Source organism: Cynocephalus volans, chromosome 10, assembly GCF_027409185.1.
Source record: "Cynocephalus volans isolate mCynVol1 chromosome 10, mCynVol1.pri, whole genome shotgun sequence".
In the NCBI taxonomy this organism is placed as follows: Eukaryota; Metazoa; Chordata; class Mammalia; order Dermoptera; family Cynocephalidae; genus Cynocephalus; species Cynocephalus volans.
In genome coordinates this window covers 17734406-17750819 of record NC_084469.1, presented here as the reverse complement: position 1 = coordinate 17750819, position 16414 = coordinate 17734406, and the positions used below count along the sequence as shown (strand labels likewise).

General features: G+C 36.5%; 1 protein-coding gene and 1 pseudogene across 1 annotated transcript in view; one reads left to right on the top strand and one right to left on the bottom strand.

Moving 5' to 3' along the window:
* The window catches only part of BRIP1 (BRCA1 interacting helicase 1), a 163472-nt gene that overhangs the window by 13104 nt on the left and 133954 nt on the right, over positions 1–16414 (bottom strand). The window contains exon 16 of the mRNA XM_063113182.1: positions 14544–14656. Coding sequence (XP_062969252.1) covers positions 14544–14656 — 113 coding nt within the window. The remainder of the gene's footprint in view (positions 1–14543; positions 14657–16414) is intronic.
* LOC134389490 (zinc finger MYND domain-containing protein 19-like) lies at positions 3830–7192 on the top strand (annotated as a pseudogene).

Below are 16414 nucleotides of genomic sequence, written 5' to 3'. Positions count from 1 at the left end.
ACTGGATTAAAAAGGAAGACCCAACTATATGCTGCCTTCAAGAGACCCACCTCACCTATAAAGACTCACATAGACTAAGAGTGAAACAATGGAAAAAGATTTACCATGCAAACAGAAATGAAAAATGAGCTGTAGTAGCTATTCTTGTATCTGATAAAATAGACTTTAAACTAAAAACCATAAAAAGAGATAATGAGAGCCATTACATAATGATAAAAGGATTCATTCATCAAGAAGACATAACAATCATAAATATATATGCACCCAATGTTGGAGCAGCCAGATTTATAAGGCAAACTCTATTAGACCTAAAGAAAGAAACAGACACTAATACCATAATAGTAGGGGACCTGAACATCCCACTGTCAATATTGGACAGATCATCTAGGCAAGGAATCAGCAGAGAAACACAAGATCTAAATAACACTCTAGACCAATTGGCAGATATCTACAGAACATTCCATCCAACAACATCAGAATATCCATTCTTCTCATCAGCACATGGATCATGCTCCAGGACAGATCACATGTTAGGTCACAAATCAAGTCTCAATAAATTCAAAAAAATTGGAATTATCCCATGTATCTTCTCAGACCACAATGGATTAAAACTAGAAATTAATAACAAACAAAACTCTGGAAACTATACAAACACATGGAAATTAAACAGCATTCTACTTAATGACATATGGGTCCAAGAAGAAATCAAGCAGGAAATCAAAAAGTTTATTGAAACTAATGAAAACAATGATACATCATACCAAAACCTGTGGGATACTGCAAAAGCAGTACCAAGGGGGAAATTTATTGCATTAAATGCTTACTTCAGAAGAATGGAAAGATGGCAAGTGAACAATCTAATACTTCACCTTAGAGAACTACAAAAACAAGAACAATCCAAACCCAGTTAGCAGATGAAAAGAAATCATTAAGATCAGAGCAGAACTTAATGAAATAGAAACCCAAAAAACAAAACAAAAGATCAATGAATCAAACAGTTGGTTTTTTTAAAAGATAAATAAAATTGACAAATCATTAGCACGGCTAACTAAAAAAGGAAGAGAGAAGATCCAAATAACAAAAATTAGAAATGAAAAAGTGATATTACAACTGATACCTCTGAAATACAAGGAATCATTAGAGACTACTATAAACAACTATATGCCAACAAATTTGAAAATCTGGAGGAAATGGATAAATTTCTGGACTCACACAAACTACCAAAACTGAGCCAAGATGATACAGAAAATCTGAAGAGACCAATAACAATAAAACAGATTAAGCTGTTTTCTGAAGGCTCCCAACAAAGAAAAGCTCAGGACCAGATGGATTCACAGAAGAATTCTACCAAACATTCAAAGAGAAATTGACACCAATTCTCTAAAAACTATTCCAAAAGATTGAAACAGAGGCAATTCTCCCAAACTCATTCTATAAAGCAAACATCACCCTGATACCAAAACCTCGTAAAGATACAACTAAAAAAGAAAACTATAGGCCAATATCCTTGATGAATATAGACACAAAAATCTTCAATAAAATACTGGCTAACAGAATACAGCAATACATACACAAAATTATACACCATGATCAAGTGGGATTCATTCCAGGGATGCAAGGTTGGTTCAACATATGCAAATCAATAAATGTGATACACCATATCAATAAAATCAAACACAAGGACCATATGATCATCTCTACAGATGCTGAAAAAGCATTTGATAAAATTCAACACTCGCTCATGATAAAGACTCTCCACAAGTTAGGTATAGATGGAAAGTATCTCAACATAATTAAAGCCATATATGATAAACCCACTGCCAATATCATCCTGAATGGGGAAAAGCTGAAAGCTTTTCCTTTAAGAACAGGCACTAGACAAGGAAGCCCACTCTTACCACTCCTATTCAACATAGTGTTGGAAGTACTAGCCAGAGCAATCAGAGAAGAGAAGGAAATAAAGGGCATCCAGATTGGAAAAGATGAAGTCAAACTGTCCCTGTTTGCAGATGACATGATCCTATACATCAAACAGACTGAAGCCTCTACAAAAAAATTCTTGGAGTTGATAAATGATTTCAGCACAGTAGCAGGATACAAAATCAACACACAAAAATCAGTAGCATTTCTGTTCTCCAATAGTGAACATGCAGAAAGAGAAATCAAGAAAGCTTGCCCATTTACAATTGCCACCAAAAAAATAAAATACTTGGGAATAGAGTTAACCAAGGATGTGAAAAATCTCTATAATGAGAACTATAAACCACTGCTGAGAGAAATTAAAGAGGACACAAGAAGATGGAAAGATATCCCATGTGCTTGGATTGGAAGAATCAACATTGTGAACATGTCCATACTACCCAAAGTGATATACACATTCAATGCAATCCCCATCAAAATTCCAATGACATATTTCTCAGAAATGGAAAAAACTATCCAGACATTTATGTGGAATAACAGAAGACCACGCATAGCCAAAGCAATTCTGAGCAAAAAATAAATAAATAAATAAAGCTGGAGGCATAACACTACCCAACTTTAAACTATACTACAAAGCTATAATAACCAAAACAGCATGGTACTGTCATAAACACAGACACACTGATCAATGGAATAGAATAGAAAACCCAGAAATCAACCCATACACCTACAGCCATCTGATCTTTGAGAAAGGCACCTAGTCTACACACTGGGGAAGAGACTGCTTCTTCAGCAAATGGTGCTGGGATAACTGGATATCCGTATGCAGGAGAATGAAACTAGACCCATACCTCTCACCATATACTAAAATCAACTCAAAGTGGATTAAAGAATTAAATATACACCCTGAAACAATAAAACTTCTTAAAGAAAACATAGGAGAAACACTTCAGGCAGAAGGACTGGGCACAGACTTCATGAATACGACCCCAAAAGCACAGGCAACCAAAGGAAAAAATAAACAAATGGGATTATATCAAACTAAAAAGCTTCTGCACGGCAAAAGAAACAATTAATAGAGTTAAAAGACAACCGAGTGGGAGAAATATTTGCAAAATATACATATGACAAAGGATTAATATCCAGAATATACAAGGAACTGAAACAACTTTACAACAAAAAAACAAGTAACCCAATTAAAAAATGGGCAAAAGAGCTAAATAGGCATTTCTCAAAGGAAGATATATGAATGGCCAACAGACACATGAAAAAAATGCTCAACATCACTCAGCATTCAGGAAGTATCAAAACCACACCGAGATACCACATCACTCCAGTTAGGATGGTTAATATCCAAAAGACTGTGAATGATAAATGCTGGAGAGGTTGCAGAGAAAAAGAACTCTCATACACTGTTGGTGGGACTGCAAAATGATGCAGCTTCTATGGAAAATGGTATGGAGGTTCCTCAAACAATTGCAGATAGACCTACCATATGACCCAGCTATCCCACTGCTGGGAATATAGCCAGAGGAATGGTAATCATCAAGTTGAAGGTATACCTGTTCTCCAATGTTCACTGAAGCACTATTTACAATAGCTAGTAGTTGGAACCAGCCCAAATGTCCATCATAAGATGAATGGATACGGAAAATGTGGTTTATCTACACAATGGAATACTACTCAGCTATAAAAAAGAATGAAATACTGCCATTCACAACAACATGGATGGACCTAGATAGAATTATATTGAGTGAAATGAGACAGGCTGAGAAAGAATTATCACATGTTCTCACTTATTTGTGGGAGCTAAAAATAAATAAATAAATACACAAATAAACTGGGGAGGGGGAGGGAAGAAGGCACAACAATTACAATTCCTTGAAGTTCATACGACAAGCGAACAGATATGAGGTTGTTGGGAGGCGGGGGAGATGGAAGAGGGAGTAGGGAGAGAGGTTTTTGTAATGGGCCACAATAATCAACCACATTGTATATTGACAAAATAAAATAAAATTTAAAAAATAAATAAAAAATAAAAATTAAAAAAATCCACTACTTCTGCCAACTACTGATAACTTATATCCAAAAATGTCACATGCATTTTATTTTGAAATCAAGAAAAGTATAGAAAATATTTTCTAAGGCCTTCTTCCTTAGCCACCCAGACTACCTTCTATCTTAAGTATTATTAATAATTGTAGATTTTAAGTAAACGTCCTTTTTTCTAGTTATACAAGAGCTATTTTTTTGTTTAATCAGGAATAAACACTTAATTTTGTCGAAAATATTTAAAAATTCAATTGATAAAGTCATGTAGTTTTTCTTCTTTCAACTGTTAATATAGTAAATTATACTGGTTAATTTTCAAATATTGAACCAGTCTCTTGCATTCCTAGGATAACCACATGTGGTCATGCATTATTCTTTTTATAGACTGTTGAATTAAATTTGGTAGATTTTTTTTTGGCAGCTGGCTGGTACAAGGATCGAACCCTGGACCTTGGTGTTACCAGCACCACACTCTAACGAACTGAGCTAACTGGCCAGACCTTAGAAAAATATTTTTACCTTTAGAATAATTATTATTTGAAAAATTTTAGTGTACAATTTAGTGGTTTTTAGTGTATTTAAAAGGTTGTTGAATCTGTACCATTATTTATTCTAGAACCTTTTCATCACCCCAAAAAGAAACCCTGTGTCCATTAGCAGTAACTTTGAATTACCTCAATTATTCCCTATTACCTCTGGCAACCACTAATATACTTTTTGTCCCTATAAATTTGCCTGTTCTGGACATTTCATTTAAGTGGAATCATATAATATGTGGCATTTTGTACCTGGCTTATTTTACTTAGTATGATGTTTTCAAGATTCACTCATGTTATATCATGTATCAGTATTTCATTCCTTTTAATGGCTGAATTCTATGGATATATCACATTACATGGATATATCACATTTTGTTTATCCATTCATAAGTTAGTGAACATCTGCATATGTATTAGTCTATTTCCATTGCTTATAGCAAAATACTTGGAACTGGGTGATTTATACAAAAAATGAAATTCATTGCTTACAGTTTCTGAGGCTGGGAAGTCCAAAGTCCATCTGGTGGTGGCGACAGTGACTCAGGGGTCTCACATTGCAAGATGGGGGAAGCAGAAAGAGCAGAGAGAGAGACACACACTCTCCTCTTCTTTTAAAGCCCTCAGAACCATGCTCCTACCATTAATCCGTTCACTATTGCACAGTCCTCTAATTCAATCACCTCCTCAAGGCTCCACCTTTCAATTACCATAATAGGATTTCCCATCCTCTTAACAGTCACAGTGGGGGCTAAGTTTCTAATACATAAAACCTGGGGGACATAATTTAAGCTTCAGGGAGTTTTAGGGGGACATAATTCAATTCACTAGAGTATTGTTTCCACTTTTTGGCTATCATACGTAATGCTGCTATAAACATTCATGTACAAAACAAAACATTCGTTTAAAATGTTTTCTATGAATACATGTTTTCAATTCTTTTGGGGTATATACCTAGGAGTGGAAGTGCTGGGTCATACAGTAATTATGTTCAACTTTTTGAGAAACTGCCACACTTTTCCAAAGCAGCCACACAATTTTACATGTCCACCAGCTATTTATGAGGGTTCCCAAATCTCCACATCCACATTAACACTTGTTACTGTAACATATTCTTTTTTATTATACCTACCCTAGATAGTGTGAAATGGTATTTCATTAGGGTTTGATTTGTATTTCCCTAATGACCAATGATATTGAGCATAATCTTATGTTCTTACTGGTCATTGTGTATCTTTTATGGAGAAATGTCCATTCAAATTATAGGTCTATTTTTAACTGCATATTTTATCTTTTTATTGTAGAATTGTAAGAGTTCCTTACATATTCTGGATACTAGATCCTGATTTACCTGATTTACAAATATTTTCTCCATATGTGAGTTGTCTTCCATTTCTTAATATTGTTTTTTGAAGAACAAAAATTTAAGCTTTGACAAAGTCCAATTTATCTCATTTTTCTTTGGTTGCTTGTGCTTCCAATATCAGATGTAAAAAACTATGACCTAATCCAAGATCAAAAAAATGTATGCCTGTTTTCTTGTTTTTCTGTCTTTGGTCTACTTAAAAAATTTTTTTTATATATTCATTCTTACAGTCGTGATATTTCTTTATGCCCTTTGCTTGAACTTTGGTCCTTTGCCCATAGGTCTACTTTGAGTTAACTTTTGTATATGGTGTGAGGTAGGAGTCAAACTTCATTATTTTGCAAGTAATCATCCAGTTGTCCTATCTGTGAAAAGACTATTTTTTCACTGAATTATCTTGGCACTCTTACTTAAAAAAAAAAATCAATTCAACTTGTGGTGGTGCCTGGCCAGTGCATGTAGCAGGTCCAGCAGGTGTGAGGCGGCCTAAGACTGGTCCAGCCTGGACCAGACTGGCTCCATCACTGGCCCAGACTGGCTCCATCACTGGCCCATCCAGGCATGCCTGGCCTCTCCCAGGCCCCGGCCTAGCACCTCCTGAGGGAACAGCATTGCCAGTCAAGAGCACAGGCCTGGCCACGATTGACTTTAAACTGAGCATTATGTGGCTGGGCCAGGTGCCCAGGAAAACCAAATACACGATGATAGATGAGCAAGACATCCTGTTGGTGGAGAGCTATTCCTTTGAGGCCCAAATTGAAGTAGATGAAGATGGAAATGGTGCTAAGACATTTGCATATGCCTTTGACGAAAACCAAGGAAGGGCTCAGGAAGGCTCCTTCATGAGCTGCTGTGGAAGAGACACAAGGGAGGCATCACTCTGGGGTTTCAGGTGCTGTATCTCAATGCTGTGACCATGGATAATCGCCTGGACAACCTGTAGCTGGTACCATGGGGCTGGTGGCCCAAAGCCAAAGAGACCTCCAGCAAACAAAAGGAGTAAATGTTACTCTGACTCACAATTCAGCAGCTTCCCACAGACCCCATAGAAGAGGAGTTCCCAGTCCTGAATGTGACCTGGTATTACAATGCCAATGAGGATGTAGTAGAAGAGGGGATCTCATGCATCTACTACAAGTGTTATTACCCTCCCTGCTCGGTGACTGAGAAGCAGCTCTGAGAGTTCAACATATATGGGTACTGCCAGGTGGCCTGGTACTGCGGCTCTCAGTGTCAGCAGAAGGACTGGCTGGCCCAAAAGAAGCACTGTTGGGAGAGGAAGCATATCTCCCAGCACAAGCTTGAGCTGGCGCAATGATAGGCAGTGGAGCCGCTACCACCCCATGCTCATTCATGGCTTCTGGGCTCTTTCTTGGGCACAGTGGAGACAAACTGGTGGTTGAATCTGGAGATGCCAAAGAAGCCAGCAGCAAGTCCAGGACAGTGGCCGTGAGAATCCTGATGTTACGTGCCATCTATGTGGGGACAATGCCCCCTCCAGTGTTAATATCCAGCAGAGACAACCCAGGATGTCCCTGCCAGGAGGTTTCTAGTCATTTACATGTTAATGTGTTTGTAAACTCATGTGTTTGGGGAGGGGGGGAATGGGAGGATTAGAAATTACAAATAAAATCATTTTCTGTAATCCTCAAAAGGCAAAAGGGTTGGGCCACAGATCTAAAAACTGTCATGTAGCCAAAGCAGTGGGAGCCCTATGGAGTGTGGCCTGCATAGATGTCCAAAAGGACAAAGTAAAGGTGTGGAATTTAAAAAAATCAAGTCACTGAAAATGTATAAATTTGTTTATGAACCCTCCATTCTAACAATTGAGCTATAATAGGTCTATCTTCATGACAGTACAACAAAGTCTTGATTATTGTAGCTTTGTAGTAAATTTGAAATAGAAAATTGTTAGTTCTCTTACTAGGTTCCTTTTTTCCCCAAAATTGTTTTGGCTATTCTGTATTCCTTGCATTTCCATAATAGTTTTAGAATCAACCTCTCAATTTTTGCCAGAAAACCAGCTGGGATTTTGATTGGTATTGCACTGAATCTGTTGATCGATATGGGGAAGTGTTGATATTTTAACAATAAGTCTTCTGATCCATGAACATGAGATTCTTTCCATTTATTTAGGATTTTCTTTCAACAAAGTTTTGCAGTTTTCAGTGTACAAATCTTTCACCTCCTTTAATTTATTACCAAGTATTTTATTCTTTTTGATGCTATTTTAAATGGAATTTTCCTAACTTCATTTCGGATATTTGGCTTCCAATGAATAGAAATGCCATTGATTTTTGTATATTGACCTTCTAACTTGAAACCTTGCTGTATTGTTATTAACTCTAATTGTTATTTTTTTCATGTATTCCTTAGGATTTTTCTATGTAGAATATCATGTAATTTACAAATAAAGATAGTGTTACTTCTTCCTTTCTTATTTGCATACATTTATTTCTTTTTCTTGCCTCACTGCCCTGGTGAGAACCTCCAATACAATATTGACTAGGAGTGGTGAAAGTGGACATTCTTGTCATGATCTCGAACTTAGGAGAAAACTTTCAGTCTTTCACCCTTAAGTGTGATGTTAGCTGTGAGTTTTTTATTGATGCTCTTTTTAAAGTTAAGGAGGTATCTTATATTCCTACTTTGTTAAGTGTTTTTTTGTTTTGTTTTGTTTTGCTGCTGGCTGGTATGGGATCTGAACCCTTGACCTTGGTGTTAGCACCATTAAGTATTTTCACGAAAATGTGTTGGATACTGTTTTATTTTTATTTATTTATTTATTTTGTGGTTTTGGTCTTATCTGTTCTGTTGATATGGATCTCCTATTTATCAGAAGTTGGCTCTTGCATACTGATCTTCTAATTTTCTATTTCTTCTTTCCCATTTTCTCTTTTCCATCTGGGAAATTTCAATTTTATCATCCAAGCACTATTCTGCATTTAAAGTGTTGCTATCATGTTAATTTCCAAAAGCTTTTTCTTATTTTCTGGTCTTATTTCACAGAGGCAGTATCTTACCTCCCTTGGATATTACTGATACATTTTTTGAAGATTTCTCCTATCCAGGGGTTGGTAAACTACAGCCCACAGAGCAAATCCAGCCTATGTCTTGTTTTGTACACCCTTCAAGGTAGGAATAGAATTTATGTTTTTAAGAGTTAAAGGAAAAATGAAGAAAATATGTGATAGAGACTGTATATGGCCTGCAAAGCCTAAAACATATGCTGTCTGGCCCTTTACAGAAAGAGCTGGCTAATCTGTCTTCTATTCTATTGCACTGTTTGTTTTCTCTGAGTTTTTCCACCCTGTTTTTGTTTTGTTGGAATTGTTCTGCTACTGTTTTGGTCTGTTTTTCATGTCAGAGACTTTCCTTGAATATCTTGTGAAGACTCTACACACTTACTTAATAAGACACTAAAACACTAATTGGCAGTTCTGTATGTATGGGTGGGCTTATAGGCTGTAAGATTTTGCTGTGGGATAATTTGGTAAAAACAGGACCAGTTACATTGTAGACACTCTCTCATGAGGTGGTCTGTTTCTCTAGACAGGAATACTACACATTTCTGCCTTGGTAATATGACTGATTGTCACCTTACTCAGAGCTGAGAAGAAAAGCGGAATGGAGTTCTCACATTCAGTAAGTAGAATCCCGATACATAATACGTATGTATTAACCCCCATCTTTAATACATCCTTAGCTGTGTCTGTTGAAGGATATAGAGACTCTCTGGTTCAACTTTTCCAGAAGTAAATCCAAGTGAGGAAAAGGGCTGTCTAACTGCTTCTTATACTAACTTGAAACCAGTCCTCCTGTGTTTAATCTTTCTTTCACTGACATTTTAGAATGCCCCAAGTCCTGAGCTTTTTTTTCCATGCATAAATCTGGGGGGGTTTGATGGCTCTGATCACTACAGATTTAAATTTTAGCTTTCTCTTGCCTGATAAGTCATTTGGTCATTCAACTGTTTTCCAGGATCCAAAATTTGTTCACATCTCTTGTCTCCTCTCCCACTCCCTATAACTTTGACATTTTGTTCCTTTCCTGTCATGGGACTTTGAAGGGGTAAAGATTAACATAAATGCTCAATTTTTCCACTGATACTTTAAAAAATCTACATTTCATATGACATTCTCTTCTGATATTAAAGTAATCTACAGGTTCCAAGGCAACAGACCATAACACTGGGCAGGACAGGAACAAGATAAATATTGTTAATAGTATGTAAGAGTGTTGAAAATCAACAAAAAGTCAGGGTGCCAGTCTATTTTGGTTCCACTTTGATTTGCGCTTAAAGTGTCCTATGGTAGAAAGGTATTTAAAAGTTAACAAAACAGTTCAGAGAAAAAGGTTTCACCTTTTCTTTTTTCCATTGTTTTCAAACTGCTTTGCTCAAATGAATTATGCTCACTTGAGACAAAGATTATACTTTTAGTAAAACAGACTGGCTAGGAAACTCATAGTATAGTTGTAACCTGGTTGTAAAACCATCTGGTATGTTTTGAAAGCTATATTTCATAGACTTACATTACTTCAAATACTGTAACAGTCTCATGTGGCCTTAAAAAAAAGATAACATTAAAAAAAATCAAGTGCCTCAGAGTACAAGCACCTTTTCTGTCATTCTGTGAACATTATGGGTTTTATCAAATAGTATACCATTTGCTTGATCTTTATTTTTTCAGTTTTTAAAAATCTTATTGATTTTTACAAGGATATGTTCCTTTATTAAAAATTGCTACTTGCTGATATTGTTTCCTTGAAAAATCAGTAAAATGATAGCTGGGTTCACCATTTTTTAGAATTTATAAAATATTAAAAGTACCGTGTTACGTATCAATACCACAAGTGCATGATTTTTATGATGTTCTACAAAAGCATGTTTTGAAGCTCTAGCTCTCTGGGCAATGTGGTATACTGGGAAAAACACTGAACCTGGTATTTTTCACTAATTGTACAAGCAATTGTTAAGCATGTATGTCCTAAGCTGAGACATAGTTGATTGCTTCTCAGAGAAGGAAACATATATAAACAGACTATTGCAATACAGTAAGACTTATGCTATAATAGAGATAATACACAAAATGCTATGAGTTTACTAAGATACAAATAATTAGTTAGAGAAATAAAACAAATCCTCGTAAAGGACATGACCTTCAACTAGGTTTTGATTGCTAAATTTGTCAAATGAATTGTATGGTAATGTATCTGCCAAGGCAGAGAGTAATGAAGGGATATAGTACATTTAATAGTTTAATAGTGAGATGTTTATGTTTAACAGTAAGAAATTTAGTGGACAGAGATAGGGTATAAGGATGAAAAAGCAAGTCTTGTGGTTTTAGAAGTGGGCGGGGTCAGGATGTAAAGGGCCAGTTTAAAACCAAACAAAACAATGAAATAAAACATAAGGCTCCAATATACACTACTGTTGGAAGTGATCAATGGAAGAATCAAATGAGATAATATATTTGGAAAAGGTTTATAAATAATGAAGTAGGATACAAATGTAACTTTGGCTTCACATGGTTCCCTGAAATTCAAGGCACTGCTTATATTAAAATTCAAAAAATCAACAAAGAATATTTATTTTCATAAAATTGAGTATAATGACTAAAAGTCAAGAATTTTAAATATATGTTTAAGCTCCCCTAAAACTATTAGCTGAACATTAAAATTCAAACAAAACAGGTCAATTAGCAGGGAAAGACAAAGTAAGCAGATGAGATGCTTCAAGAACAATTTGAAGTGCAACTTGATTCCAAGTAAGATGGGATTTCTAGGCAGAAAAGGGCAGCAGGACATCAGTAGCTTGACCATGTAACTGAATCACTCGGTCTGAAGAAAAACACCTGCAGAATACCATTCTGAAATGATGGGGAAGGGAGTGGGTGACGTGTTCTGGTACTTAAATCCAACTGTAGTCCTATGTTATCAGCTATATGTAAATCTGAACTCATATGCAATCTGGTCTGCTTATGTGCAAATGGGCTAATGTGATGTACACAAGATACCTGAGAAAAATCTAAATTCTGGATTTGGTTAGGTCAGATTATGGTTAACTATAGGTCTTCTGTTTGAACTGCAAATATGTCAGATAGTCATGTTTTCATTATTTTACTCTTATCCTGTTTCTTTCATTTGAATTATCTGAATGCCTTATAGCTTCATTAAGAAAAAAATTATTATATGGTTAAGGTAACTACAATTTCACAAATAGAAAATATAAAATCTCAAGTTAATTTGTACAAAATCTAATTATGTTTATAATTGAATGATGATGTCCAATAATATGAAATTACAATATAAAATGATGATTTAAGAACTAGTTCCACAAAGCACCAATCTTAATGGGTCAGAATCCTTGGAAAAAGGAGTATTATGATTAAATGTTTAGTTGGTGTTAATTCCTTAATACCATGACCATGGCTTGTTTTAATCCTTCTTGAATGATTTGCTAAATGTTTTACTGCCCGTTTCTACTTTTTAAAAAACTATTACTTCACTTCCAGTCAAGACGATGGAATTGATGGTACCCAGTGTCACACTCTCCCACAATTAACCAATTTACAACTATTAAAAACCAACAACTGCCAAGCTGGGGCAGCTAGAGCCCAGGGGAAGAGAAGAGACCCACACAATTCAAGAAGGTGGGAGAAGCTGCGATGAGAGAAAGAAAGGACCCCTCAGACTGTTTCAAGCTCCAGCCACTTCAAGGCTGGCCCTGGTAAGCACACGGAGCAAGAGCTGGCAAAAGCCACAGCTGTGCCCTTCGTATGAAGTTGCTTGGAGGCTGCAGGGAAGAACCAGGCCTTGCTGGCCCTCAGGCCAGCTAGACCACTAACAGGGTTCACGTAGACCCACACAGGAGTGGAGGGCCACAGACAACAGAAAAAAGGAGCCACTCAAAGGCAGGTGAGTCATTGCAATGGACCGGCACATGGTCCATTCTATGGGAAGTGTTTGGAGTGTGGGTGATGGGGGAAGACAGGCCCACAGGGGGAACATTGGGGCATAGCATGGAAAGCTGATCTGCCCTCTAATCAGCACAGGCCCACTTAGTGGAGACTGGTCAGGAATACAGAACTGCAGGGGTTGCAGTTTGCTTAAAAAACTCAGGCCCAGACCAGTTTCTACACAACCCAGGTGTGCCAGACCTCACAAGACCTGGAAGTGCTTTCAGGGTTAACAATCAAAACCCGAGCTGCAAAAAAAGGCTTCCCAGGGAATCAGCAGCAAAGAAGAAATCTAGCTCAGCCACAGGGCTCAAGTGCTGGTTCCCACAGGAAGTTCTCCCATTTTAGAAGTAAGCAAAGGACAAAAAATTAGTTCCAGTGCAGAGTTTAAGTAGTGTGGGTAGCTAATAATCCAACATAGAATTGAAAGAAAAAACAAAAAAGGTCTAATACCACCAAAGAACATCTACAAAACCCAGAAGGACCAGAAGCCCCCCAAGTTCCCAAGCTGGGGTGGGGAGAGGGCCGGGGGCCCCAGCCACATCCCTTCCCCATCCCCATGTCCACATCCAGCCCAGCGATGACCAAGCCCCCAGTGGAAGCCCCTCCCCAGCTCCCAAGCTGGGGTGGGCGGTGCTGAGGGCCTCAGCCACACACCCCCAACATCTGCATCCAGCCCAGCGACAACCACTGGGATGTTGCAGGAAGTGCCACAGGCTCCCAAGCCAGGGTGGAGGGGCTGGGGGCCTCAGCTAGGACCCCCAACACCTGCATCCAGCCCAGCAATGACCACTAAGCTGCCGCTGGAAGTACCCTGGGCTCCTCTGCCAGAATGAGGGGGGTGCCACAGGCCTCAACCACCCCCCTTCCTCACCCTCCTACCTTATCTCCTTTCCCCTTTTCCCCCCTCCACCTCAACTGCTCTGCAACACCTTAAAATGTAAAAAAACAAAGTTTTAAAAAAGCTATTATTTTGTCTTTTCTTTCTTCAATGATTCAATATCCTTCAGTTTCAATGTTATCCATCAACATTACCACTATACACAGAAGATACAAGAAAGTGCCGATTGTAATCACACTGTTATCTAAACCTTAGAAATGACATTAAAATGAAAATATTATTTTTTTCCCTGTCAGATGCCTCCTTTACATAGAAGAATATAAAATCATTAACTGCAAACTCCCACTGGGCAGTAACAGATTTTGTTTGTATTTGATAGAAGAACATAATTTAACAGATACAAGGATTCTACATACCTTCAGTGACTGAAAGTACAATTTGCAAACACATGCTGGTATTTCAATTTTGTTCCCTGACATTTTTGGCAGGTCAGGGGAGGGGGCTGTTTACATATAAAATCATCATCTAGGTTTTCATGCTCACAAGACAAAACTTTTTTGTTTTGGTAGTGAGCTCACTTTAATAAACATTTACTGAGTATCTTTGTGTGCCATTCATTGTTTGACCAACCATAAAATTTCTTTAACTTTACCAAATTTTGAATTTCGCCTTGGGGTCTAATTTATTTTATTTACTATTTTCAACTACCACTTGTAACACCTATCATTGAAATCATACCAGTTCCTAGGGTCCCAGTTAAAAGAAATTTTACCAAATTTATTGTAACGATAAAGTAACAAGATTAGCTCTACATAAAGCCCTGGTCACAGACAATATTACAGTAACATATTGAAGTTCACTCCACTTACCTACCTAGGGCCTGGTTTAAAGCCCTGTATGCTTGAATTTCATACCACTGACGGCCAGGCAAAAGACCTCTTAATTTTGAATGGTGGTCATTGTATTGTCGCTTTAGTTCAACCTAATGATTTTAAAATACACAAAAAATGTAGTATATAATTAAAGTTTGCTTTAAAAATCATACTAACTTCTAACATTTTGAATAATTTTTTTTAGGTGCTCGCTTCGGCAGCACATATACTGAATAATTTTTTTAAGTTATTATTGTGTGTGTGTGTGTGTGTGTGTGTGTGTGTGTGTGTGTGTGTGTGTGTGTGTGTGTGTGTGTGTGTGTGTGTGTGTGTGTGTTGATCGTGGTAGCTGGCTGGTACAGGGATCTGAACCCTTGACCTATTTTGTTTCTTAGCACTGATTTTTTTCCCCAGTTCATTTAGAACAGTTTTATACATGCTTACATTCCCTACATTTGCTCATGCATATAATCAGCTGTATGATGTCAAACAGTTTTATTGAGAAATAATTTATATACAATAAAATTCACACACTGGCAGCATACAAGTAGATGAATTTTAACATATAGTCATGTTCCCACCACCACAATCATAATATAGGATATTTTCACCCCCCTCCACCCCAAACAAGTTCCCTCCTATCCCTCTGAAGTCAATTTCCTTCCTCCACTGATGGTCCTGGCAATCACTGATCCAATTTCTGGTTTGCTTTTTCTAGAATTTCATGTAAATGTTATCATACAGTATGCCTTTTTCATTTAGAATAATGCTTCTGGAATTCATCCATGTTGAAATATATATATGAATAGTTCATTCTTTTATGTTTATCCAGTCTGATTAATCTGATTTTTAATTGGGATATTTAATTATTTACACATAATGTAGTTATTCTGATAATTGGGTTTAAGACTATACTCTTGATATATATATATATATATATATATATATATATATATATTTTTTTTTTTTTTTTTTTTCTATTTGTCCCATCTGCTTTATATTTTTTGGATCAATCAAGTGTTTTTCCCCTCTATTTACACTATTGGATTATTAGCTATATGTCTTGTTTTACTTTTTAGTGATTGCTCTAGGGTTTACAATATACATCTTTAACTTATTATGGTCTTCAAATATAGTGCAAAAACTACACACCACAATGTACTCTTCCATTTCCCTTTCTGTTCTTTATGTTGTGGTTGCCATACATTTTAATTTTACATATTCTATAAACCCATAAAACATTTTGATAGCATGTTTTAAATAGTACCTTGTCTTTTATTTTTAAACAAGCTTTTAATTTTGGAATAAGTTTAGATTTACAGAAAAGTTGCAAAGATAGTAGATATTCCTTATACCATCTATCCAATTTCCCCTAATGTTAACATCTTATATTACTATGATACATACGCTGAACTAAGAAATTAACATTGATTGGTATATTATATTAAATAATCTATGTACTTTATTCAGATTTCCACTTTTTCCAGTAATGCTCTTTGTCTAAAAAGATAATTATCTCTTAAAAGACACTGTATTTATCCATGCCTTTACCATTTCTTGCACTCTTCATTTCCTTGTGTAGTTTTAAATTTGCACCTGGTATCATTTTCCTTCTACCTGAAGAACTTCCTTTAACATTAGTTAGAAGGGCAAGTCTGCTGGCAATGAATTCCTTCAGCTCTTGTTTTTCTCAAAAGCCTTTATCATAAATTGTTTTTGAGAGATTTCCTAAACAGATGAAGAATTCTTATTTGACATTTTTTTTTCTTTCAGTATTTTAAAGATGTCTCTTCATTATTTTCTGATTTGCATAGTTCTAAAAAAAAGTCTGCTGCTGCCCTCTTTCTCTGTATGTAATATCTCATTTT